General features: G+C 37.5%; 2 protein-coding genes and 1 pseudogene across 2 annotated transcripts in view; 2 read left to right on the top strand and 1 right to left on the bottom strand.

The window, feature by feature from the left end:
- Positions 1-10,154, top strand: part of LOC131776559 (ras GTPase-activating protein-binding protein 2) — a 13,673-nt gene extending 3,519 nt beyond the window's left edge. Inside the window, exons 4-14 of the mRNA XM_066161523.1 lie at positions 418-519; positions 1,445-1,519; positions 2,299-2,395; positions 2,604-2,748; positions 3,239-3,338; positions 3,776-3,980; positions 4,515-4,624; positions 5,151-5,346; positions 7,530-7,567; positions 7,867-7,926; positions 9,288-10,154. Coding sequence (XP_066017620.1) covers positions 418-519; positions 1,445-1,519; positions 2,299-2,395; positions 2,604-2,748; positions 3,239-3,338; positions 3,776-3,980; positions 4,515-4,624; positions 5,151-5,346; positions 7,530-7,567; positions 7,867-7,926; positions 9,288-9,605 — 1,446 coding nt within the window. The 3' untranslated portion in view covers positions 9,606-10,154. The remainder of the gene's footprint in view (positions 1-417; positions 520-1,444; positions 1,520-2,298; positions 2,396-2,603; positions 2,749-3,238; positions 3,339-3,775; positions 3,981-4,514; positions 4,625-5,150; positions 5,347-7,529; positions 7,568-7,866; positions 7,927-9,287) is intronic.
- A 443-nt stretch (positions 10,155-10,597) lies between these two features.
- Positions 10,598-13,695, top strand: LOC131776518 (heparan-sulfate 6-O-sulfotransferase 1-B-like). Its single transcript, XM_066161316.1, has 2 exons — positions 10,598-10,860; positions 11,092-13,695. Exon 2 carries the CDS (start codon positions 11,404-11,406, stop codon positions 12,517-12,519), a length of 1,116 nt encoding a protein of 371 aa, XP_066017413.1. The 5' UTR covers positions 10,598-10,860; positions 11,092-11,403; the 3' UTR covers positions 12,520-13,695.
- A 1,121-nt stretch (positions 13,696-14,816) lies between these two features.
- Positions 14,817-25,506, bottom strand: LOC131776519 (mitochondrial sodium/calcium exchanger protein-like; annotated as a pseudogene).
- Between the last annotated feature and the right edge of the window lie 1,352 nt (positions 25,507-26,858).

Raw genomic sequence — 26,858 nt, 5'->3', positions numbered from 1 at the left:
GTATGAATTAGCTAAGATTATTATATCTCCTTCTGAAATGGGTGGTAACCATTTCAAACTTGTGGGGATAGAGGCTTTGTGAGCATAGAGCCCAAATCAGTAGCTCAGTGAGCTTACAGGTTAACTCTCATAATGTGATGGTTAATTCTCCCCTTTAGCTGGTACACATTTCATCTTAAAGTAGTTGCGATTATTTTATGTTAGATCAAGATAACTTCTACCAGATAGGTTTGAGTATTCTCAATACCTGTTTGCTTGATGATATATGCAAATTATGAAGGGAAGTTACATATCAATCACTTCTGAGAGTTAAAGGGTGAAACAAAAAAAGAACAATCAATATATAAACTCAGAGAAGCGACTTAAGTTTAACTGAATCGTGAAGTTACATCTTGCTATTTTTTTATATTCTTTTAGGCAATTTACAACAAGATCAAAGAACTCAATTTCAATGACTGCCACACAAAGATAAGACAAGTGGACAGTCACTCCACTGTTGGGGGTGGGGTAGTGGTGCAGGTAAAGTTCAAATTAAATCTGTAAAGCAATTAAATTTTGAGGATGTCTCCAACTCAGTCTATTAGTGGTTTAAGTTACTTATGATACATGCCAGGGTGTGAAATTGTGCCTAATATAGGCGCCAATGCAACTAACTTTTTCACTTTGGCGACCAAATCCTGGAAATTAGTCGCCAAATTGGCGACTAGAATGTTTCATCATAACCTTACCAAGAGATATAATGAATTAAAAAGATTTGCAGAGATAAATCTGTTGCAAACTTCCTCGTTAAGTTTGTTTCCAAAATGCAACAGATGCATCTCGATTGATAACTAGACGCCATCTTGGAATTAAGTGAGCTACAATGTTGTATATTATCCATTGTAGTGTCCACTTTGTAGCACGTTAAAGATCTTTTCCCAAACTTAATTTTGGAGGGTCTATCTAGAATGCTGATGGCTTAAAAGAAGGTTTTGTTTGTCTTTGAAAATGGCGACCAACCTTTTTTCACTTGGCTACCACTTTGAAGAATTTAGGAGCCAAGTGGCTATCAGAAAAAAAATTAATTTCATGCCCTGCATGCCTTTTAGTTTTGATAGGAACTGCTAAATAGACTATACTTGTCTGCTTGTTAAGAGATATATTTTGTATCTCAGTGATTCCTTTTTTGGGGGGAATTTCTTTACCTAAGCTGTAAGAAGTTGATTTATTCTTTAAAACGTTCACATGCAGTAGTGTAGTAGAGAAGTGTTTAAAATCACAGAAACTACAAATTTCTATCAGTCTCTTGTAGTCATGGAAAGGAAATGTAAAAATTTTCATTGAGTGAAATCTCTACTGACTGAGGTGATGTTCTCAAGCATGTACTATCTGTACACGTATATCGGTGAATCCAATTTCTTGGAGAGTGCTTATGCTGTATTATTTGTTGTTTGATCTGTGGCAGGTGTCAGGTGAACTGTCCAATCATGGTCAGCCCATGAGAAGATTTATGCAGACCTTTGTTTTGGCTCCTGGCGAGGTAAGTACAGTCAAACCTGTATTCAGGAGCAGTGTGTTAAGCAGTTTCCCTATATGAAGCAATCACTTTTCTCTTTTTCCACTTAATTTAAGTAAAATATCAACCTGATAAGTGATAAGAATAAAGAAAAATATCAATTTGGGGATAGTTAGTTGATCCAATACTAAATTCTCTGCACTAACATCATAAGAATTGTATAGTTGACAATAAGGAGAATAACAAATTTGATCTGGGAGCTAAAGGGTTAAGCAGTCAACCTGTATGAGGCAGTCATCCCACCGTTCCTTGTGAATGATCACTTTACTCTTTCCTCCCTAACATCAGTATGCATATTCTCCATACTACTCCCTAGACATTTCCTAGGGTTCTAACCAGGGAGAATTTGTTAAAAAATCAAGGGCTTCTTTAGTTGGTGATCATCTCCTTTATTCTCATGACCTTAGTGTATGATTGAGGGGTGTTGTTGTAAGGAGAAATTAGATTTTGTAAAAAAGGTTATGGTTAGATGTTAGTCACTCTTACAGGTTAAAGGGTTTAGTGCAGGTTCTACTGTACTCACCGCTGAGGATTTTTCAACCTATTCAGTTTTATATTATGTAGAATCATTTGACAGAACATTTAAAAAATCAATATATTTGTCTAGCTAAGTAAACAATTTACTTTTTGAAACAGATAATACCTATGAATAAATATCTCTCTAGGAATTTTTTGGGTAAAATCAAGGTTATTGTCCATTTATACATATCACCCACAAACATAAGTTAATTTTGTTTGACCAGGGACCAAGAAAGTATTATGTCCATAATGACATATTCCGCTATCAAGATGAGGTGTTTTCTGAGGAGACAAGTGATGAGCCAGCTGATGGTACTGTTGGTAAGGAGAAGTATATCAATTGTTTCACTTTTTTAAGTCTTAAGCAACCATTTGCCAGTGTCTCTGAAATTTTAGTAGCCAGATTTTTTTCTACTGGCCATTATGACCAAAATAATTGCAGTGTTGAGTATTGAATGTTTTAAGCGATGGCTTTCTAAGAAGCTTGAATAAATGAAGTTTTAGTTACTACTGATGGTTTTTCTTGAAGATTCGGAGGGGGAAGAAGATGTTCCTCAACCAGGGCAAGTGAGCAACAATGTCAACAGCTACAGCCAACCTAACCAGGAGCAGGAAGTGCCGCAGGACAAGGCCAATGACAACTTGCATTACACAGACCAGGGACAAACCAATGGGTAATCATTGTCTTGGTTATAAAATGTTTTATGTTAAAAGCAATGAAATTCATTTAGCCCTGAAAACATGGAAATGACAACATACAAAGAGCTTGAGCTTTGAAAAAGGCAATGTTGATCTTTGAAATATATTTGATTCTTGGAGTGAGATATTCTCAGACCACAATTCATACAATAATGTACATCCTAGCCTCTGTGTGCTTGACTGAAAGACACTCTGTTATATTTGAAAAGAATGTAATATATGTAAAGAATCTTTTAGATAATAATGATGTAGCTTTACTATCAGTCCACACAGTAGTTCATAAATGTTAATAGCATGTTTTCCTTTCTTGTTTATACACGCACATACAGCTGTATGTACTTTGCATCTGTCCCATTACACTTGACCTGACAGGGGTTGGTATGTCATTCTATGACTTTGAATTAGGCACATTTAAGATAAGGAAATTTTGATTGTCATTAATTTTCTCTGTTTTTATTTGTTCAGTCCTGGAGGGTTACTGAACCAAGATCCATTGCTAAATGATAATGTGGGTGATGAAGAATCCTCAGAACTGCGAGAAGTTGTCATCGACAAACAGCCCCAGGTAGATGGATAGTTACATTTTTTGTCATGGTTGATCAGTAACAGCCACAGAGCAGATTGTAAAATTTTCATTTGAGAATATAAATTGATTATTGATGGGGAGGTCCTCCTAGCAAAGTTGTGTTATTTCCAGAATCACCTGGTACCTTACGGGTTCTGGTCCAAGAAGTCTGTTACTCCCAGCTCTTTACCCATTCTCCCCTAAGATTTAAACATCAATTTTGAGCATTCTCTGCAATTTATTTATTGCAATTTTAGCTCTGAGAATATAGTTTTGAATAAAACAAAACCACTTTGTTGATATTTTTTTTACTTCTCACAACCTTTTTGCTTGAACAAATATTGAAGATAACTCCTAGGATTGAAAGGGTTAAAGCTTTCACTTATAAAAGCAATATCCTGGCTGCCCAAAGTTCTTTAATGTTGTGCTCTTTTCAGATTCCTCACCTTGAGCCGGTGAAAGAGACACCAGGTATTCAGCCCTTGGAGGAGAAGGAGCCTCTGTCTGCTGATGGACATCTTAATGATGCCCCTTATGATGAGGAGCCAGAAGAGGCTGAAGAGGAGGAGGAGGAGCTTGAGGGGCCAGGGTCTGAAACAGAGGCACCTTTAGAGGATATTTCTGGTGAACCAGCTGAGTCAGGTACATGTTTTACTGTTGCCTTAATAAGTAAACTCCCCAAACTGATTAAAATTTAACTCCTTCTTACAATGTTTCTACATTAACCTACAAACAGGTGACAAGAAAAGACAAATTTGTCTACAAGACAGTGTTATCTTGATTTAACATCAAATTCTCTGAACTAATTTGAATGGAAATGTAAAATTGCAATGAAACTGAGTTCATTGATAACTTTCATGTACCCCTTTAAATTCAAAGATCTGATTTGTAACCCTCTCTCTCTTTTTTGTGACTTCTTGAGACAGTAAAGAGAATTTGGTGCTTTATCAAGTTGACACTGTCAGACTGATAAGTTGCCTATTCTTGTCATCTTTTTTTTGCCGTGGGGGGGGGGGGGGAGGTGGTGGTGTATGATTGGAAATGGTCAGTGAAGTTCCTTATTGATTGCATATGGGAGTTAAGGAGAAACGTCTTTATTTTTATGTCAATAATTCTATGCAGGTGTTCATAGCATTGGATATGATTTATTTTTTTTATCTTGTGGTTTGATTGCAGTGCCAGAGAAGCCGAAGACCTGGGCAGCTCTTGCAGCATCTCGCACACCACCAGCTCAGTCTAGCTCAGCTCCATCCACAAACTCACGCCCAGTGCATCAGGCTCAACAGGTAGCTTGAAAATGATAACATAACCAGCAGCAAGTGCTGGTCATTGCTGTTCAATTCCTCCACTCAATTTTGATATTTTGCAAAAGGGGAACTAAGAAACTATCAACTAGAGGATACTGCCTGCATCAAGCAACAACTTTCATAGAAATTCAGTACATAAGTGTATTTTCTTTAGTTGGACAAACAACAACCCTCTTCTTAATGTTGGTAACAATAAAATTGCACCAGATGAAAATTAATAGATGGATAAGTAAATAACATTTAAAAAAAAAAGCAATATTGGGGAAAAAATGACAATCCACATTGAGAGGAGAGGTTAGTAAGTGTTTGTACATCCAACTTGATGGCAGCAGTATCTCTAAATCTTAGGACGAAATCTATTGGCAACACATGTTGTGGTATGTGAAGGACATGTTTTTGTGTCAAATCATTAGTCTGAATTGTGTTGTGCTTAAATATTTTCAGGCATGAAAGTATCTACTGCATCATGTTAATTTATTATTCCTTTTTTTTTTTTTTTTTTCAGCCTCTTCCTCAGCCTGTCTTACAGCCACCACCAAGGCCCCAGCCTGCTCCTGCCCGCTCATCTAAGGATGCTCGTGGGGGAATGAACACTAGAGATGCAAGGCTGACAGCTCGCAATGCTCCAGATAATCATCAAGTGTTTATTGGAAACTTGCCAGCAGGGGTCAAGGATGAAGAAGTGCGCAATGTGTTTTCTAGTGAGTGCACATGTGGACAAATAAAAAAAAATATATATATATATACGTACACACATATAAATGGGGGGTAGAGTCTACCTTGGCATAAAGTACTCAATGCTGTGGTAGCAGAGCTGAGTATATATAAGTGAAAGAATCAAAGAGGATGCATTGATTCTCTAGAACCGTTGGTGCTAGAGAATCAATGCGTCCTCTTTGATTCTTTCACTTATATATAAATATATATATATCTTATTAGAAGTTTTGAGTATTTTTTACGAATTGTGCCTTATTTTGACAAGCCTGTAGGGCAAATCACAATACAAACGAATAAAAATACTCAGCGATACTACACACCAAAATGTCTAATACCAGTGGTATTATCCAACTGCTTATTTTTCTGCTTAGTCTTTCTGTTCATTTGTTCTCTTAGGGCAGGAAAAGCAAAGTGGATAGAAAAGCTTAGCATGCATAGCCAACTGGTTAAACAAGTTTTTTTACAGTATAAAATAACCAACTGTCCAAATAACCATACAATATCACAGGATATTTGTAGTCTATTTGCGCACTATTTGTATTCTACTTTTTGCAGAAAGAAAGATGTAAGACAAACAAAGATGTCAATTGCATGGCATAGGAAATTTTAAAGTTTAGGATTTGAAACCAAGGTAGTTCCTTTTTAACTCGTGAATTGCGCGCATGCGCAAGAGCGAGTTATAGATACGATGTGGGGAATAGCATTCGCTCGCTCGCTCGCTCGATTGGTCGATTCCTGTAAACTTTTTTTAGATTTTAGGCTTTTGAGTACATTTGATAGTTTTTGGCGAGCAATAAACAGACGAAATGGCGACCTTTGTTGCTAAGAATAGTGGTGGGGTGAAAAAGAAGCCAATGATAATCTTAAAAGAGTTTTTTTTTTCGTTTTAGTTTCAACAAGCGGCGCCAGCGACTGGCAAGCATTCAAGGATTCACACTGAAATAACAGAACAACCTTCGTTTTTCATAAAATTGTAATATACAATCCTTGAACTTGAAAACAATCCGAAGATTCATTGAAAATATCACTTACTGCGAAGCGCTCGGAGTTTACAGATGTTCAAAAGCTTTTTCTGTTATAGCGTGAGATTGAGGACAAAATTGATCATTACGTTTCGTCGCGTGTGTTTTTCCTGTGTGAAGCAACAAAAGATGCCGGCGACTGACGAAATAACAAGTTAACACGAAAATCAAATAACACTTAGACAAACAATTTTAGCTACCGATTTTCAGTGAATTTTTAAAGAACAATTTTCTTGTAAGTTTCAAGACAATTTGAAGATTCAACATACATACAAAGTACTAAAATGCGAAAGTTACACACCACAAAATTGATAAATAGGCCTGAAATGAAATTCTATCTTGTTATTGATTATACGTTGCCTAGCACGTGACTTAAATCTACCCAGGCGGAGATCCAAAATGACGGTGGCAGGCTTGGCTTAGTTATATCACTCAAAACTCGTTCCCGTTTGTCTCATTTGATAAAGAGGGAATCATTAATGTTTTCATTAAGACAGTATTGCCTTGATTTTCTAATATTTACAACGAAAGACAGTAAATTTCACTTTTCACCCACATTTACTTCCAACCTTTTCTTTTGAACCAGAAACAAAAATGATAGACGTTTAAAACACATGACATCATCCACCTTGTTAATTGTAATAGCATGATCATTTCAATTGTAATGCCTTCTTGTCCCAACGTTACTTTGTTTCTTTGCTACATTAGCGAACACTGAACTACCGCTCGTACTCTAGATGACAATCAACCACAAAATTCTCTAAACCAGATAACATTAAACATAATCTCAAAAATCATGTGTCAATTCACGAGTTTGCTCACAGAGCACTTTGATTTTGCATTCAGATGCATTAGTGACAGCCATTTGGAGAGTTTTTTTTTTACAAGCTAGGCCTTATATTAGGATCATATGAAACAAGCCGGATGCATTCTGCTAGGTCCTATGTAGAGCAGTAAAGCTGCAAATTTTATGCATCCATGTCAAATGAGGGATGTTTCAAAACATTCTTCTTGAGTTTGGGGCAGGAAATCTGAGTCCTGCATTAATCCTTGTTTATTCTGTCAGATGCTTGGATGTTTGTGACCCTCCTTGCATTATAATATATTCATGTATATTTATTTTTCACACTATCTTTCTCTTCCAGAGTATGGAACCATATTGGAAATCAGGCTAAATCCTAAGGTACTCGCCTCATTAATATACACGTTTTAAGCTCACTACAGATTATTTTTTCTGCTACTGTTGGCCATGGTTTTTTTAGCTTACATGAAGCCGTACCCTCCCCCCGCCAAGGAGAAACAAAGGCGAGGCTTCCGTTTCACTATCGGGGGAGGGTACGGTAACACGTAGGCCGTGGTTTTCTTCTGTTGTGTTTGTTTGTTTGTTAGGTTGTTTGGTATCATTGAAGCCAGAATAATCAAAGATTCACTTAAACTATTTCCAACAGTCCTAATAAGTTTTCTTGTGTGTTATATTTGTAGAACTTTGGATTTGTGATTTTTAACAGCTCTGAACCAGTGGAACAAATTTTAATCAACAGAGTAAGTATCAATGTGAACAGGTACAACTATAAAGGTCATGCTTAAACAATTTCTTTAGGTTTTTTAAATCTTTAAATCTTTTGAGAAGACTAGAGTGGATTGTATTTGATTGTTTAATATTTAGGGTGGTCTCTCTCGCATGGGGACTTTCCACTCTCCTATTGTCCAACCTTTGGCCAGACCTTCCCATCATCTTCTAACTTTATCATCATCATCATCATCATCATCATCATCATTATTTTGAACAACAAATTGATTGAAATTTTTATTTTTATGATTCTCAATGTTAAACACATAAATCCAGACCTCTTCTTGCCACCTCGCCTGTTAAATTCGATTGAAGTTAGTGGTCGAAAGTAATCGAGGGGGGGGGGGGAAGGGGGAGAAGAATGGCTTTGCTTTTAAAATCTCTGTGTAGAAAACTTAATAAGTAATCATCTCATCCGACGGATACAAGACAATTTGGTTTTATCAGCTGATTTGATAATGTAAATTGGCCACCATAAAGAGTTCGCTTAAACGAAGGGCTAACGCTCTTAATGTCTGCTGTAGAAACTCTTGAAGGTTGCCAAATAGAGAATTATACATGGGCACGCATAGGTATGGAATTTCTCTTCGAGTGTTGAACTCGATAGCTCACGAGTGAGATGACGAGTTGAACACGAGAAAAGAAATTTCATATCTACAAGCAACCATGTACCATGTACATAAACACAATAGCCTTTTAGTAACAAAAAAAGTCGACTTTCTCAATGAATGAAAATAAAAGGATTAATGATCGCTGAATAAAAATTGTAAAGTGCGTTGGTGCTAAGGCTCAAGATGAAAAAATGCGTTGAAACACTACAAAAACAAACAATGGCCGTAGTTTTCAATATACAAAATTTTCAGTTATTGACTTGGTCCTTACCGACAAAAGAAATCTTTCAGATACACGGGCAAAATCGGCCTGTGGCAAATTTTCCAGTTATCGATTTTCGTTCTCAGCGATATCAAACACACGTAATAAAACGATATTTTTCACGTGTGTTAGTGCGGCTTTTCTTAGGAAATCCTTGTATAACACCGTAGTTAATATGATTATTAGCATTATCAACTCAGTTTACAAAACCAAACTATCTTATTTTATCCCCCTACCACCGGCACAGCACCATAGTTTCTGTAAAAACTTGCTTCATTATTCAATCAGATACAAGATTGAAAGTCGCCCCAGACCCCGCTCTAGACAGAGGTACTTTCCGCTGTTGGGATTAGTTTGGTTTTGATGTAACGTCTCAATTGCAATGGACTATTCGAGTTCTTTGTAAACTGATATGTTACTAAAGAAATATGTAATATACACCTCTTTTCGTTTATTGTAGCCAATCAAAATCGGTAGCCACGAAATCAACATTGAAGAAAAGAAACCGAGCGGATCAGTTGGGCGTGGTGGTGGTGGCGGCGGCGGTGGCGGCGCGAACCGTCCACGCGGTAGTTCTGGCGGTGGGGCCCGTGGAAACTCCCGCGGGGGTGCAAGTGGTGGTGGTGGACAAGCTGGCCGTGGAGGAAGTGGAGGGTCTCGTGCGAATAACCGAGGAGGATTTGGGACGGGTGGTGGCGCTGCAAGTGCAGGGTCTGGATCTAGTGGACGCGCAGGTGGTCGTCGAGACAGTGGTGGACGTGGTGGAAAATATAAGTGACTTTGTGACGAGATGTCCTACATTAGTATAAATAAATTATACCAAAAAAAAAAAAAATAAATGAAAAAAGTCAAACATTGCAACGAGCCATGGTGGCGTTAGCTTCGCCTCTCTTTTAAAGCATTTCTGTCCTCGTGTATCATGTGATTGCTTCGTGCTTCTTGCTGTGTTCGAGTCAAACGTCAAGTTTGCTTGCATTTTGTCTGCTGGCAGATATCCTTGAGAATGTTTTAGTTGCCATCTTTGAATCATAGCAATACAGAAAGTCACCGTGTGAGTGTGAGGTACACGGAATGTTCCACCGTGAGTTTACTGTCGTTATGTAGAACGCTAAAAGTGAAAACGTGAGACTTTTGTTGCCATGGACACGCTCATCTTCATACATCGCTACTGAACTTGGCGATCTTAATACGAAGCGAATTTGAGATTTAAAGAATTGTGAACTTTTTTAGAATAGGAACTCGTTATAAGGAAATACGATGTTTGCAGTATTTATATTGGATATCACTATTACGAATCACTGAGGAATTAAAAAGATAACTTGTGCAATATTGTAGCTTTGGTGCAATGCTTTTTTTAAGCTCTTTGCACCAGTCCCTTTTTTGTTGCTTTTGTTGTTTTATTTGTGTGGTTGTTTGTTTGTTTGTTTTGTTGGTGTGTTTTGTTTTCTCGGTGGTGCAGACAACTCGGGAGGCTATGTTTTCTTACCGCGTTGGGTTGGGTAGGATAACCCGTTCAGGCAGGACAGCTTTTTCTCATAAAATACTCTTTGGCTCGCTGCCCGGCCCAAATTTTGCCCAATATGTAACCTCCCAGCCGGCACGAGACAGACGGGTGTGGGGAAAGCTGTAACGAGGTGTTACGACACTGGGTTAAGTTGTGTCGAGGGCGAGGGATGTCTCGCGTACCCAAGACTAAATGAATGGGGCTGAATGTTCACAGCCTTCACGCCTCTCCTCGAATGTTGATAAACTTTCATCAAGGAGGAGCCCTACAGCTCGTTGATAGTTCTCTAGTTCTCTTTCTCTTGTTCACCCCTCGTTACTCGCGCCTATACGAACCTTGACTCCGCACAGGGATTAGAGGAGTCACGTCGGATCGTATTTACAGTTAGCCCTTTCCTCCCTGGCATCAGTATGCATATTCTCTATATGAGAGTGGATTCAAGGTTACCACAACTGAGTCGTTTGACGCATAAAAATTTAATGGAGGGCTTCCAAGCGCCTTAAAAAGATGGGAGAAGGTTTGCAAGCTGGTATGTTACTTATTGTAGATTATCCTATAAACGAAGGTTATAGACTTTCAGAAAAAGCAACAAGAAGGATGCCCAAGAAGAAACTCGCATTTAAGACCGTATTTGATAAGTCTTGACAAATGCTTGTTTCTACAAATCAACTGCCAATGCTCTTAGAAGCAGGTAGTCTGCCGAGATTGAACTTACGAACTTCTACAAAGTTAAAGTATTTTTGTTTTGTTTTTTTGACAGCACGAGGTGAAGTAAGCCGGAGGGCATTCCAGACAAAGACAAAATAATTAATACCATTGGTTGCTTTTATCGACATTTGCATCCTGTGGGAACGTTGACAGGTTTCAAATGTCGTCTTTCAATTTTAGCGTGACTACAAGTATGAGGGAAATCATGCTAATTGCTGTGTGATATTTCGACTGTTCGTCGACAAACTGCTGTCGCTAGTAGCGAATTGTCGACAGGCCTGTACCGGACAGGGCTTAGAAATCGAGATTTTCCGGTGGTAAATACTCGATACTATAAACTCAAACCAAGCTTTGTTTCATAACGATGTCTCTGAGCTGTTTGGGTTGTAATTTAAAATACATTTTCGTGGCGGTTCTTTCTGTTTCCTTTACGACCTTGATGTTTTTTACTTTCAAGGGGGTCATGCTGAGAAGCACCGTCGTTCCTATTCGTCGCAACACTGTCGCCGTTTTAAACAGGACAAACCCGAGCAAAACCGGGTGGCGCGAACACAAATTTGACATGCGAGGAAATGATGTTATGGTTTTCTTGCATATTCAGAAAACTGGAGGAACCATTTTTGGTAATCACCTCATCAAAGACTTAGATATAGAAAGGCCATGTGCTTGTACAAAGGAGTCACGCCGTTTGCCAAAGAAAGGATGGTCGCAAGTATGCCATTGTTTTCGACCAGGTTCTAGCCGCATTTGGTTGTTTTCTCGATTTCATTTGGGCTGGCCGTGTGGACTCCACGCTGACTGGACCGAGCACAAAGAGTGTGTTCCAAAATATATGAACAAACGCGAAGGCCACAATAAGTTGAGGAAGTTTATCTATATAACGATCTTAAGGGAACCAGTTTCGAGATTCGTAAGTGAATTTTACTTCGTCTTGAGAAAAGGTGATATGTGGAGAAGTGCAACTCTTCGATGTAATGGGCGATCCCCAACCAAAGAAGAACTTCCCCCGTGTTTCGAGAGGGAAAACCTGAGTGATATTACGTTCGAAGAATTTATAGGCTGCCCGTGGAATCTTGCTTTCAATCGTCAAACACGAATGCTGGCCAATTTACGACGGGTGAATTGTTACAACACAACAGGAATTTCAACAGAAAAACGAGGAAAAGTTATGTTAGAAAGTGCCATGCGTAATTTACGGGAAATGGCATTCTTTGGCTTAACAGAATATCAAGAGGAAAGTCAATACTTGTTCGAGAAAACATTTGGATTAAAATTCCACGATCCGTTTACGCAGTTCAACCTAAGCGAGACAACCGCCGGGACTAAGACACCCAAATTCAACAGCTCTATGTTAAGTCAGATAAAAGCTTTGAACTCACTCGATTTAAAACTTTACGAGTTCGCCAGAAACTTGTTTTTCAAACGTTCAAAACGTTTTAGAAAGACGGATAGAATCAGCATGAAAAAGAGATCATCTTGAATAAAAGATGTAGGTCAAGATTATTAAGGATCAATAAGAAACCCATTGTTGTGGTTTATGTTTCGCTAGATTTTGATTGACACCGCAAAGCGTCTTTCCAAATTACTTATCAGTTCCCAAGTTATCCGTTTTAGCTACAAATCTCCTATGAGGATCATCTGATTCGGCTATGTCGATTAACCATGCCTTCGAATTTTACCTACGGTTTGTGTAAACTCTCACTGCAGCAGAAGTGCTGTTGTTTGCTAGGCAGATGTCAATGCGCTCCTTCAGCACTACCGTCGTGCGCGCCGAAAAGTGTTTTGAAACAATTTGCGGCTTAGCTCGTCCATATTCTTGATCCATTCTTCCACTGTCAGCAGATCTCCATCCATCTAAAACTGGGTTGTCCCTTAGAAATGGCTCAACTGTATGCAATGATTTTACGAACTGGATTCAGTTGAGTGATTTCATCGTCCTCTGGTGCTGTGGCTATGACTGGCAGGCACACACGGTATTAACGTAAATGGATTGTTCTCTTCCATCGCGACTGCTTAGCCCCAAGGAAAATCTCAACTCTGTAAGGCAATTCGGTATCGTCAGGGGTTTCTTTTCAAACACCAGCTGTCTCGCAACACCACTGTATAACGTGACGTATGCTTAGCGTTGGAAAAAGAGAAAAAATGAGTGTTCTACGAGGATTCGACCTCTTATCACCTAATTTCGCGATCTAATGTTCTCTTTCTGAGATGAGAGAACTCGATTGTGAGTACGGACATAAAGTAATTACAAGCCAAGTTGTTGTAAACGTGCGGACTAGAGAACTGTGACTTCATACTCCTGAGATCAACGAAACTCGAAATTATTGAGCCTATAAATAGATGAAGAATGAACGTGGATTTAAACTCGGTAGTTACATAGTAGAGAACGAAAGATCTCAATTCATTTGACGACCAAAACTCTTTTAGGATCTATTTTCATCCCTAATATTACCATTTGTTACACCGGCTCTTATGATGAGCTAACGCCCGCCCCCCCCCCCCCCCCCCAAGGTGTTCACTTGCCAAAGCTCGAGGTTGATATCTTTCGTTCGGTGGCTGTTGATGACAGGTTTTGTTACAGATGTCGGTAGAAAGGTTGCCTTTCAGCCACCTCATCATTCGTTTGGAGCCTATGACATTAAATATCGAAGAAATGAAAAAGAAAATGATGAATGATAAATAATAATAAAATGAAAAATATGACGGAAGTTAAAGAAGAAAGTTTTCACCCCTCTATTTTTCGACTAAACAGACAAAGCAGGATATTTTCAATGGCAAAGATTGGCAAAACTGTTTAACGTAATTCTAGGGTTTCAGTAATCAGAGAGACCGGTAAATCGATGTGAGATAAAGCGAGGAAACTGAATACAGGGAGTGTAGCGTAACGCAATTATCATCGTCCTTCTTTCCACGCTTTAATGAGCCTTGCTCTATCAAGCAACTGCACGCCTGCAAGCTGGCTCTAATTTGCGCTGCGGCACGAGCCAATATGTTTCGGGCCAGCGAGTGATGTAAGCACGCGGTGGGTCTACAGGATTTCAATTCAGAAACAATCATTTCTAGTGCCAGACCACTCATGAACGTCTTGCACGCTCGCTCTCTTTCACTAACAGAATGCTTGGGAGTAAGCTACAACAAAACAAACGCAAGGGAATCTCTGGAACCTTTGAGAAATCTCTGACATAATTTCCCTAGTTGCGACAGTTGGTTCATAGACTAAACTACATCTGTGAAAAGCTACCGGGCAGTGGTGACGGGCGGAGAAGGGCGGGGCAGACAGGCGGTAGGAAAAAAATGACAGGGGTAACTGTTGTTCCTTATAACCAACGCCAAACGTGCTTCACCTGACATTCCCTCTGATGAACCAAATTTGGCGTCATAGTTTGTTAAAAGAGAAGACTGGAGGTTCACTAATCGATAAGAATGTCAATCTTTTGATGAACCTTTGTTTTAAACTGTGACGTTTTGACATTTGCTCGTCTTCCTTTTGTCATGAATATCGTTGACCATTGCTATGGTGGGGGGGAGGACGGTTTTTCTTTGAGACGAAATCTTCCTCAAGAACGTTATTGAATCAATATTATAATTTGTTTAATAACATTTTCTCTGACTTTTTTCACCCTTAATAAGTCAACTAAAATTTTTCCTTATTATTTACATTTAAATACATTATCACTGAAATATATATTACGTCGAAAACTGATAAAAATTTATTCGGAAACCTGAATTCTCGAATACATATTAAAAATTCTAACTTTAAGCTAATCATGTCGACATTTTAACAACTTTTATTTGCAAAAAAAATAAAACTACACACATTTACCATATTAAGCTGACTACCTTACTTGGGTGATCACGAAGAGATCACTAAAGCGGTGCTCATTTCTGCAGTTAACATACCTACTTATTCTTCTTATTTCTTTTGACATTTATTAGTGATTCACTGATATAATTTTGTACCTGCCATTTTAAATACCTGTATTTACATTACCTTTTGGTAAAAAAAGTTCTAAAAATTCATTACGACCTAAATAATGATTGAATAATATCACAATTCTAGATCCTAAAACGTAAAAGCACTTGAATTAAAAAATCAGCGAGTGAGTGAAAACGATTCCTTTAGTCCTACAACAAGTCTGAAGGCTGCCGTCCGACACAAAGGTAGTGAAATGTTTAGTTTTCTCGACACGAGATAATTTTTTTTGAAAAATAGTTTACTGCAATACTTGAAGAACCTAAATGTTAACTTACATAGCCCACTTCAGAAGTTGCAAGATAGTTCCTTGAGGTTTTACCATCAAGATACGTCATTTCCTCGTTTGACAAAAAACTTAAGTGTTTATTCTAGATAAAAAAATCTTTCCTAGAAGCCCTAAATTTCTTTCCCGAGCCCTAAATTCGAACACAAAAATATCTTAAGAGGTACGATTACAAAAAATTACCTAAATTGTCACTCTAAGAAATATGATAATCTGCCGTCACTAATGAGGAGTATTTTGAACAGCTTTTGCCACGGATACTGCTAAATAGGCCAGATACAGTGCTAAAAGATACGCGCCATACACCCGGGGCACTCTGAATCCCATTAAAGGAATACAGATGGCAGACGAGATGAGACTGGCAGCTAGAAATGCAGCTGAGATTATGTATTGGTCACCTTGGTGTTGTAACTATAGAAAATGACATAATGGAGAAAATCCTGTCAGGATTAAGCGTTGCAAGCCAAGGGGGAGGGAGGAGTAAAAAGCTAAAATAGCTGTAATTCCCCTCCCCCTCCCTCCCTCAATCCTATGGTGTGAGAGCGCATAACATTGTTAGATTAGTAATATTGATTGGGGGGTAAAGGGGTTTAGGGAGGGGGGAGGGGTTGGGAAAAGTGAGGTTTGTAAAACGGTTTGCACGAGAGCAATGTTACAACGATGATGCAAAATGTCGCAACTGCTGGTCGACAATTAAAGTTATTGGAATAATAAAGTAAATACAAACACATATTGGATTTCCATGTTTTACAGTGGCGAAAGTACATGATATACCAATGCCTAGTAACATATCTGAACAAATGATCAGGAAACACATATATTCAAATGTAATACTATGTTGCTTCAAATTTTCCCCGATAAGACGATACCATTTTATTAATATGAGCGCAAATGTAATGAATCCGGAAGGAGGAAGGAACAAGGAAAGGAACAAGCTTTCACAGGGCTCGCGTCCCAATGCGTCTATAAGAATACCAAAGCTGCATGCGCTATTGACAACTAACTGAAAGACTTTTGAATCCACTACACATGTCGCAAGAATGAGGGGCTGTTGAGGTCATTTCATTCACGTGTAAGCGAATATACAAGGGTTTCTTTTTACCACCAACGCTCATTTTTTCTTCTAGTGCTTCTGTAGTGGTATCTTTGCAAGTTCATGATTCTTTGATGGGTGAAGAGCTCATTAAAAGCTAACATTAACAAAATTTCCCTAGCTCACAAAGCGTTTGCGCGCCTAGAGCAACACACTGACAACGATTCACACTCATCACAGAAAGGATACTTAACAAAGGACCTGCGAAGCAGGCTGATACAGCCATTTGACCAAATCCCCGTTTTGCCATGGCCGTATTTGATATTAAATCTGCGAGGATGAAATGAGAATAACTTAACAAAATAAAACGCAAGGGTTACTACTTAGTATTTAATGAACATGTATTTTTTGGTAGAACTTTCGATATCTAGAAAAAAAATTATGTCACTTAATTTTTGTATTACTTATTTGTTTGTTTGTTTGTTCTTCTTTTTTTTAGAAGAGGACGTTCTCTTTTAATTCTGTGGTAATTAGTAATTCGAGGCTTACCTAGTTCCTTCACGACATGTGCATTGAAGCTACATACATGTCAAAGACACAAGAATATTGCTGATAGTCTAAACTTCGAGCTTATATGAAACTGTATGTATGTATGCAGGTAAAATGATTTCCTGAACTGACTTCAGCAAACAGGAACTGATAACAACAAGGGAAGAGTCCAAACTTACCACCTAAACTGTTTCCCCATGCGAGAAAAGTAAGGCCAAGAATTCCTTCATCTAAACAAAGCACGTTACCGAACATCTACAGATCAAAGAATGGAAACAAAATCAAAGTCGGAAGTCCAAAGAAAATGCCCCATAAGATTTACATCGGAATGTCAAATAGGGCGCCAAAAATTGTGCCAAAGATAAGTACTATTTGTAAGTAATTTTCTGAAGAAAGTATTAGCAATCATAACTGACAACAAGAGGTCTTTTATACCTCGAGAAGGTTGACAATCTCATTTGCTGTGACGTAAATCCAAACCACGAAACCGCAAACGCCAGATAGGCAAACAACTGATGAGAGATTCAAGAACGTAAAAAGACTATTAAGTGATCAATTTTAAATCTTACATTGCTGTATTTATAACTGAGAAGAATGAAACTGATTTATTAACGTTTTGTCAGAATCTACTGATCAGGAGTGATGATTAGGATGCGATCAAGAGTGGAAATCCTTCAAACACATTGTTTAATGAAAAATTTGGAAAGATTTCCGTATGACCCCGTGTTATTCTAAAACAAAGCATTACTCTCGGAGGTAAGCCATTGTTTTCGCTGTTTTTTTGCTTTTATCAAACAATTGTATGCATAACAAAGTATGGGTCACAAAGAAATCTTGCCAAACTTTTGATCTTTATCAATAAAAAGTCCTGAACTTTACAACTTTAAAAATATGATCTGTCTTAACTGGGTTCTTCAACATGAAATTCGGACTAATCTGGATATGCACCACACCCGTTCCACGAAGAACCCTTCCCTGGGTAGGATGTGACAACCACACCCCAGCTTGCTCACATTACGATTTGCAGATGTCTCTAAAAAATACCTTCCTGAGCAACATTTAAAAGTTCTTACCGAATGGCCCCGAGGCCTCTTTTCACTCTTTGTTGTCATAGCAACAATCAAAGCTAGAACTAGTCCAGCGCAGGGAGCCAGGGCCCAGGCAGGAAGTTTGCCACCAATCGTATGACTATAATCTTAAAAAAAAATCTCATCAGTGCATGTTTATTAATGAAACAAACCTCTAGTTTTTGATACGCGAAAGATCTCTTTAAATATTAAAATTTCACTGTGTTAAAAAATGTTTCCCCGTAAGCCCTGTTCATCCTGTAAAACAGAAAATTACCAATTTTTTTCCAAAGAGAGAGTTTAAAATGACGGAATTGTTTTTCTCGCTAGTTTTTTTTTTGTTTTATTTTGCCCTGTTTTTGTCTCTTTTTATAGGTTTTGTCTTTTTCTTAGCTAGGGGTCTGTATCTTGTGGAAGAAACCTGTTCAGTGGGGACAATACATCTCCTAAGAGTTTCCTCAATTCACAGGTCGGGAGGGGTGGCAGAGAGCCACATGATGAAAAATTCCCCTAGGATGTTATAGCTGCTCATTAACGGGAAGTTATGCAGTAAGAAACATCGCGTTTATAAGTGATCTTGTCGTGAGACAACATCGTGAGATAAGAAATCCTTACTCTTTGTAGCCACGACACCAAACACAGGCATCGTTAAGCAATGTAAAACATTCAGCCATTTATTCCAATTATGCTCCTCTTCATCATAATTCACCACTGGTATGGTAAGATTCAAAAAAAATACTGCAGGAGCCTGCAATCATCGAGAAAATATCTCACTGAATAAATAAGTGCTTACCTAGTGAATTCATATGATAATATGTTAGAGGGAATGTTGTCCGTTTCTTGCTTTTTATATGCTCATTTGACACCATACAAAAAATTGAGTCAAATTTTAATCTCAGTTGCAGCATTACAGATAAAAATTTCTTACCTTAAAAATCATGAAGCATTTCTTGAAAAAGTTACTCCTGTTCCAGTCTTCACGGTCAATTGGTACCAGGCCAAGGAGAAATTTTCTCCGAGCACTAATTTTCCGTTTACCTCCCAAAAGAGTTAAATCTTCCTCTGAAGGAGAAAATTATTAACATTAGTGAACCATGATTCAATCTCTTTACATCATGCTGTTTATTATCTTGAGCATCTGGTAAGTTAGGGAAGTGTAGTTGACCAGTGTATGATCGTTGGAACTTCAACCCCTTTACTGCCCGTGGGAAATGCCAAATTTTTCTCAAATGTGAACGATGAGCAATTAGACCACGTATATATCATTTTGAAGGTATTTTCAGAGGTATGCAATAAATGACACCAGCAGTTGTGAAGGAGGAAACTGGAAGACTGAGAAGTGTCCAAAGTGAAAAATAAAAACATTGAAATTCTTCGTTTGCTCGTACATACAGGGTATACCACTAAACTATAGCTTAAACTCAGAAGCTCTCAGAGCATTGATTGTTGTGAGATATCACCTTGACAAAAACAGTACAAAGACAAAAAGTTCCAAAGGTTGCAGAAGTGGTAAACCAAGTCTTACAATGGAGGGGGCTATGATTTTATGCATTCAATGAGCAGATCTTTCAACGATCTTTTGGTTGTGAACATTTCAGAAAGAAGATAAAATAAAATGGTAATTTATTGTAAGGCTGAGCTGCATGTAACTTTTTCACTGTGACAGTACCTGAGATCATACTATGAGATGTAAGAGAAGTGTTGTTTCTGCGGGGGACATTTTCTGAATTAGTACTTGAAGCCCAGCTGGAGTGTTCACTAGCATCTCCCCCAGCATCCAATTGTCTTCTTGCTCCTGCTAAGTTGCTAATGTCAAATGCTGTTCATTAAAATAGAAATTTTCAATTTAAATGAGTACGTCCACGTTTTTTGGGGTGTGTTTGCAAAGTAGACAAGGTACATACAATCAAATATGTAGTATTTATGTAACAATAATGTAATCACTCTTGTAATATATATTATTCAAATTTGATTGTTAACTCCCATGGGTGATAAAAGGTTGAAAACAAACCTATCTCTGAATCAGGTTGTATTTCCACTTTCACTGCCTTCCTTTTCCACCCCTGGTAGATGTAGCGTGCAATAATAACCACAGCGATGTACACAACATAAAATGCTATGAAACCTTTTTAATAAGGGAGAGATTACAAATGAGTGAAGGTTGAGTAAATCTCTTTTAGCCCTTTTACTCCTAGATGTGATTATCAAGTAACTTCTCCCCATAATATCCATACAGTTTCTAGAAAACTGGTGATAAGAATTCTCAAACTTGTCAGGTGGAGGTTTTTATCTTCAGTTGATCATCCTAACACTATATTCTCAAAACCATTTTACGAGGAAATGTGTAGTTGCCAGAGGAGTGAATTAACAAATAGATCTTGAGAGCGAACACATTGCAAATTAATTTTCAATGATTCATTATCGTTAGGCAGTATCACGGAATAACTCCTTTGCATTTCCAAAATTAAATGTAACTTAATAATGTTTTTCTTTTTTTAACTGATGCAGAAGTAGATAAAATGGGTTTAATTGCTGTTAGTTCAAGAGTTTCTTTAAGATGCTGAAATAACCATAAGCAATTGGCCACAAAGAATAAATGAAAACAACAGGAACTACAGTGCCTGAGGTACAACAGTGTTGAAAAATCCCAGCACAATAAAAATCCTTCTTTTTGAGTTATATAGCTAACATCAATATTTTCCATAAATTTGGTTAGACAGTTTAGAGCAATTTCTTTTTAACTAAAAAGGTTTTCACCTATGATAAAACAGATTTAAGGTTTAAAAAACTTTTTAAGACAATAAAACAAGCAGTAAAAATGACATGATCATTATTTCATGTTCAGTTATAATACTTATCTTGGAGCGTTCACCATATCTTTAAGTTAAAGATATTTTACCTATTGCCAATGGCATTGTAATTTCTTTCCTAGGCCTGTTCAAGGTAATAAAAGCCAATGACACAGCACCCAAGTAGAATAATACGTCCCTGATAAAAGGACGGTTTGTCAGGGCAAGGTCTTTTGAGATAAATGATATTACCCCAACAACCACTGTTGTTACAAAAATACCAGCACCTGAAGAAATAAGATCAATAGAAAAAGTTACAAATATGTAATTCAATGTCTCCTTTTAGATCTGATTTACTTACATTTGATTGAGCTTCAAATGAAAACTCTCATCTTTCAGTTTAAAAAAGAATACCTTTCACTTTACTCATGACTTCACTTATATTGTTCAAATATTAAACGTTTTTAACTATCACCAAGGGACTAGATTTTTTTTCCTTTTTTGTGACAGTCAGTATCAATTGAATATACGTGATTGGATAAAACAGTATTTGGATTAAACCTGCACCATAAGTATGCACCATTACATGACTTTAAAATACAGCTGTAGATTCTTGTATCCTTTCAAGGTGTTGATCAAAACAATGGATAGTACGCTGCATATGCTGCAGTTTAAAATTAAATCAGATTTTAATATTATTTAACACTTGTTCAATTTACTTTTTCCTTGTGTAAAGACATTGATAGTGCAGCCTAGACAAAGGTATAAAACTGTCTATTAGATAGAAATCAATTTGACTAGAGATCCATTTAAACTTCAACACATACTTTCATAAGATGTTTCATAATTACAAGACAAGAAGCACATATCAATTAGATGCAAATTATACCCTAAGGTTATTCAATCAAGGGTCATCCTTGGGTTGGATTTGTGCTAAAGATTTTGTACAGCTTACCAAAGAGGGCTTGTATCACAAGCTGCATTCCACTTTGATCTCCGTTCTGAGTGAAACCTGCCAGAGAACTAAAGATGTCAGGAGCACCATTGCCAAAAGCAAGGAATGTAACTCCCTGGAGTGTGTAACTTTGTTAAGGAAACTCATTGTGAACTCCAGTGGTTGGGCTTCTCCCAGTCCTTTGGGCATGTAAAAAGTAGTTTAAAAGAAGCTATTTACTAGCTTTAACCCCAAAAAAGATAGAAAAAGCCTCCATAGAGCTACTTCACTTTAGATAATGAGTTTGAGATTTCTATCATTTGAGAGTTGAAGAGAGAGAGGGGCCCAAAGTGACTATCAGGCAAACTTATTGAGAACAAAATTGAGAAACACATTGAGAACTTGAACTGTTTTTAGCCATTTTAAATCTACCAGCTTTTCAAACCTTAACTAGCAATTAGAAATCCAACTAGTAAATTTATACTACTCTGACTAATACTGTGGTATATGCAGGCTTACATGCTTGAGCCTGATTGATTTTGAGAGGGATAAAGATGAAGGTTGAGTAAAGGATACGGCAATGTTCTGGTTGATTCCTAAAGTTCTGGAAATCACTGTTAAAGATGGACAGAGGCTGCAAGGGAAACAGTCCATGTACAATGAATTTCCCAAAATTAAGTTTATCCATAAAAATCATTGGAGGATATCTCTTGACTGAACACATCTTCCAACTAAACATCAGACAAGGATATGAATATAATTACAAAGATATGAATGAGAAAAGCATATTGTAAAACAAATTTTAATGTATTTCTTCACAGAAAGCCATCAAGACCAGAAACCCAACCACCATGTCAAACTTACAACCAAGTGCAAGACCACTGTGGTTTCACTACAATTTACCCTTTCACTCTCAAGATCCGCTTAGTAATTCTCTCCTTACTGTCTGTAATTGCTTATAATTGAAGTTCTGAGAATTAAGTGACAAATTTATGGTAATCCCATAGTTGATATTTTTCTTTATTCTCATTACTTAAGAGCCCATGACTGTAAATATCGAGAATCGTTGGCCAGGCTAAAAAAAATCGAAAATTCTGATAATTTGCCTGGAAAACCCTTTTAGGAGATATATTCAAAACAAATATTCCGAAGTTTGAAAAATCAAATGTTTCCGAGAAAATGGGGAAAAGCGAAAATTTGGGTTTTTACCTTATTAATTATGCAAAAAATACAGTAAAATTGCACGAATTGCAGCATGCAAATTCGTGACCTCTGGCCACAGTGCGTTCCAAACTCTTTTATTTTGCCGGCACTTTTCTGAATTACCCAGATTTTTTATTTCATATTATTTTCATATAAGGATCAAACTTTGTGCCAGCTTGTACTTTGATATGATTTCTCACATGCCAAGACGCGTTTTGAAGGCTTGAAGTTGCTCAATTTTTCGCTTTTTGCAACAAGCGTTTGACAGTACTTTGTTAAAAAATCATGTGAATTTTAAAATTAAACCAAAGCTCCTTAAACTGTCACAAATAAAAATCAAATGAATTATACTTTGAAGTAAAAACACCCCCGATTTCTTACCAAACATCCTCCTTCAGTACTCGCACACTAAAGTTGGTCAATTTTACTGTATTTTTTGCATAATTAATAAGGTAAAAACCCGAATTTTCGTTTTTCCCCATTTCCTCGGACACATTTGATTTTTCAAACTTTAAAGTAACTGGCCAACGATTCTCGATATTTACAGTCATGGGCTCTTAAATGTCTGCTTGGTATTGATATCTTAGGGGGAATTTTGTCTTTGTCTGACTGCTGGAAGTGAAATGGTCAACATAACACAACCTAAAGAGAGTAGTTTTCCAACTCACTAGTCATCTGCTGTCAGTCCAAGGGTGATGAATAGAAAAACCAGCCATATACCCTAGTAAAAAGAAATTATAAAAATTGCAATATTCGCTAAATAATTATTTTGTCTTTAAAAATTATTTTAGATAATAGCACATGCTAACCAGTTACAGCCTTGAGAATAAATTTTCCCTGAGAGCTAGCCAATGCCCTGATAATGTTATAATAATTTACAATAGTGCTGCAAAAGTAAAAGTACTCACAAGTAAACAGTAGGCAAGAGGAAGAACTTCACTTGAAAACCAACAGCAAACAATCTGCATGTAGGGTATCAGGGATGTTTTATTATGACTTGAACGTGACTCGACAAACTGGCAGCGGTATGAAATATTTATGCCATGCACAGAAGAACAATTCTGTCAGTAAAGGAGGAACCAATAGTCAGGAAGTTGGTAATAGAGAGCTTTTGCAAAACCATGTTTTAAACCAGAGTTTTAAGTCAGCTACAGCACCATAGCAAGACATAACCATTTATAAAGAATCAATACGGTCATTTTGAGCTCTGTAATGTTGAATAGAGATAGATGTTCTGGGGTATGATTTACGATGAAGATTGAGTTCCTCCCTTCTATAACCCTTTTTTAATAATAATATGTTATATGTTATTATTTAAATAAAATTGTTACAATAAATAAATAAATAAATAAATAAAATGTTCTTGTTTGCTCTACTAGTATCAGGGATAAAGTAGAAACCAAAAGCCTAGCCCCAGTAAAGATTGAAGCTTCTGCTTTTGTGATCAAATGGTCTACCACTGAGGTGCAAAGCACTGAGGTATAAAGAAATCCTAGGTGAGTTTGGCCGATAGTCACTAGAATTTTTCTAACTCAGTGGTTACCAGACTACCACTGCATTTCAATTCCTCATGCGGGACAAGATTTTTTCTTTGCCTGATGCTGGTACGAGATGATGTCTTCTTCCTTTAATTAACTTCTGATCATCCAACCTGTTTTCTCATATCCTCTTCTGCAAAACTTCAATGCAATATGAAAACTACTGAGCAGATAATTGCATGACTCATCCTCCTGTGACTGATGAGAGTGGTCTCAGCCAATTAGCTCAACTCCAAAATAGATTTTGAGCGTGTTATGTTGAGGGATTTCATATTTTATCTGGTACGAGATCCTTATGCTGCATTATATCAATACATATTCATGAGCATTCAGGATTTTTGAAATACAGGAAATCTGTTGTTCCATTAATCTCGTGACAACTTGTCAGTTCAAAATTATGTACCAGGTGATCGTGTTACTCAGTGAGTCACCCAGTGCAAGGTTAACGTAAAAAGGCGGGATCGAACTTCTATATTTGGCAATTGACCCCACAGATTAACAACATAAGACAATAAAGGAAAAAGGAAATACTCCGTGATGTAGTATTTTCGAAATGGAAATATTGATTAAATTTAATATAAGCTAAGCATTACTAAGCATATTCATTTAGTAGGGCTAAGTGTGAATAACACTTGGTTACCGTAATTCGTTCTACGTTTCATCCCTCATATCTTCCTGTATACAAGAATATTTTGAGGTCTACTGAAATTGCGCGAATATAAGCTTTACTGTTAACGCAGCTCTACTACAGCTAACCTGTTGTTGATTTTCATCTGAATCTGCTTCCAAAAGCTTTCGAATGTTTCCAATACCCTGCTGAAGATGCGAAGAAGTCCCTCGAACAGTGTGCTGTGGTCTGAAGTACCAGAACGTACCTTGCAGTGAAATGAGAGAGATCGTCAAAATAAGTGTCCCAAACACTTTCGAGGATGACTTCGGCATATCTATTCTCGGCGCAAATTGTATGAAGCTGACCACAAGGATCTAGAAATTTTGCTTCGCTTTCAAAGAAATTTGTGTTAAAGAAAAGATGACGAATGCCTTCTCTCGAGCCGACAGTGACTTTCACTTAGACTGGAAAGTGATAACAGCAACTAGTAGTAAGCGTAGACTTTCTGTTTCTAAACACGGACTGTACCGTAAGGCTCTATTAATAGATCGTTTTCAGTCATGTGATCTCATTTTCATCACACAACTTTATTAATGCACGCTACTGTTTTAAGTTACAAGCATGTATGGGGTGCTATTTAACAAATAGAGAAGCCTTGACTGTGCTCTATTCTGTTGTTTCTCCCCACTTCTTGAGTGCTCTAGCCGCTTCCTAAGTGCTTTTCAACAGAACAGAGCACAGTCAAGGCTTCTCTATTTGTTTTATAATAAATAATCCGTTAAATTCCCCAAGAATTACTTTCAATTTTCAAAACAAATCTTATTTCCAAAGCGAACAACAGTGTCGTCAGCATGCTCTATACTCTCATAAAGCACGCTACAATAAGCCAATCAGAATCCCTGTTAGAATGGTTCAAATAATCTGATTGGCTGTACAAGACTAAAGCTGTCAAAAATGTCAAACCATCAAAGTTCAAAAACCATCAAAGTTCATATTCTGCAAAAGTTTACAAACTGAAATAGCTCGGCATGTCGAATTTAACACTTTTGCCTGAAGTTTTTTAGTTTCTAATACAGGATCTGAAAGTGAAATGTTCAGTGAAATTCGGCCCAATCGTGGCTCACAAAAATACGCAAGTTATTTCACATGACAAGTAGAAAACAAACTGTTCAAGGCGAGTGAATTATGAAGGAACAACAGCCGAATTCACTAAGAAATGAAGATCGCTCGGAATGACAGCGCCGTAAAACTCGGTTGCAGTGACTGATCTGGCCTTCCACTCAACGCATCGGAAAGGTAATCAGGGCAAGCTCTTATTTTTTCACTCGAAGGGTAGTCGATTTAGTTCCTGAGGCTTGCTCCATTACGATGACCGAAGATCGCCATGATTAATTAGCTAGCCGCGATAGACCCTAAGTCGCTCTGACACCGTCATGATTAGTATGAATTTTAACAGTTATGCCAGGTTATATTTTTTATCATTCCTGTTTTTTTCTGTTTGAAATCGAAACTTTATATTATTATACAAGTGTTAGCTGTGTTTGATTTTTATTACCGTACGTAAACTCGCAATCTAACTGAGCGTGAAAACCGTTAAAAAAACTCGGACTGTCTATCTTGTGTTATCTTTGAGGATTTTTGTCTCTGCTTACGTTACAGTAACGTAAATTACTGCGCCTGGCATTTTTGCAAACCTTTGCTCGCTTGTTCCGAAATTTCACTTTCAATTAACGAAAGAAAAGCTAGAAAGAAGTCCCGGAAAAGGTCGGACATAGTACGATTTGGCAGATGGCGTGACAGCTTTAGCTCAGTTCTATGCTCTATACTCTCATAGAGC

This window comes from Pocillopora verrucosa, chromosome 14 (assembly GCF_036669915.1).
Source record: "Pocillopora verrucosa isolate sample1 chromosome 14, ASM3666991v2, whole genome shotgun sequence".
Taxonomy (NCBI): Eukaryota; Metazoa; Cnidaria; class Anthozoa; order Scleractinia; family Pocilloporidae; genus Pocillopora; species Pocillopora verrucosa.
This window is presented reverse-complemented; position numbering and strand designations above follow the sequence as displayed.

Excerpts from the sequence above, each read along its gene's own strand:
- LOC131776518 (XM_066161316.1), top strand. The coding sequence starts at position 11,404 with ATGTCTCTGAGCTGTTTGGGTTGTAATTTAAAATACATTTTCGTGGCG.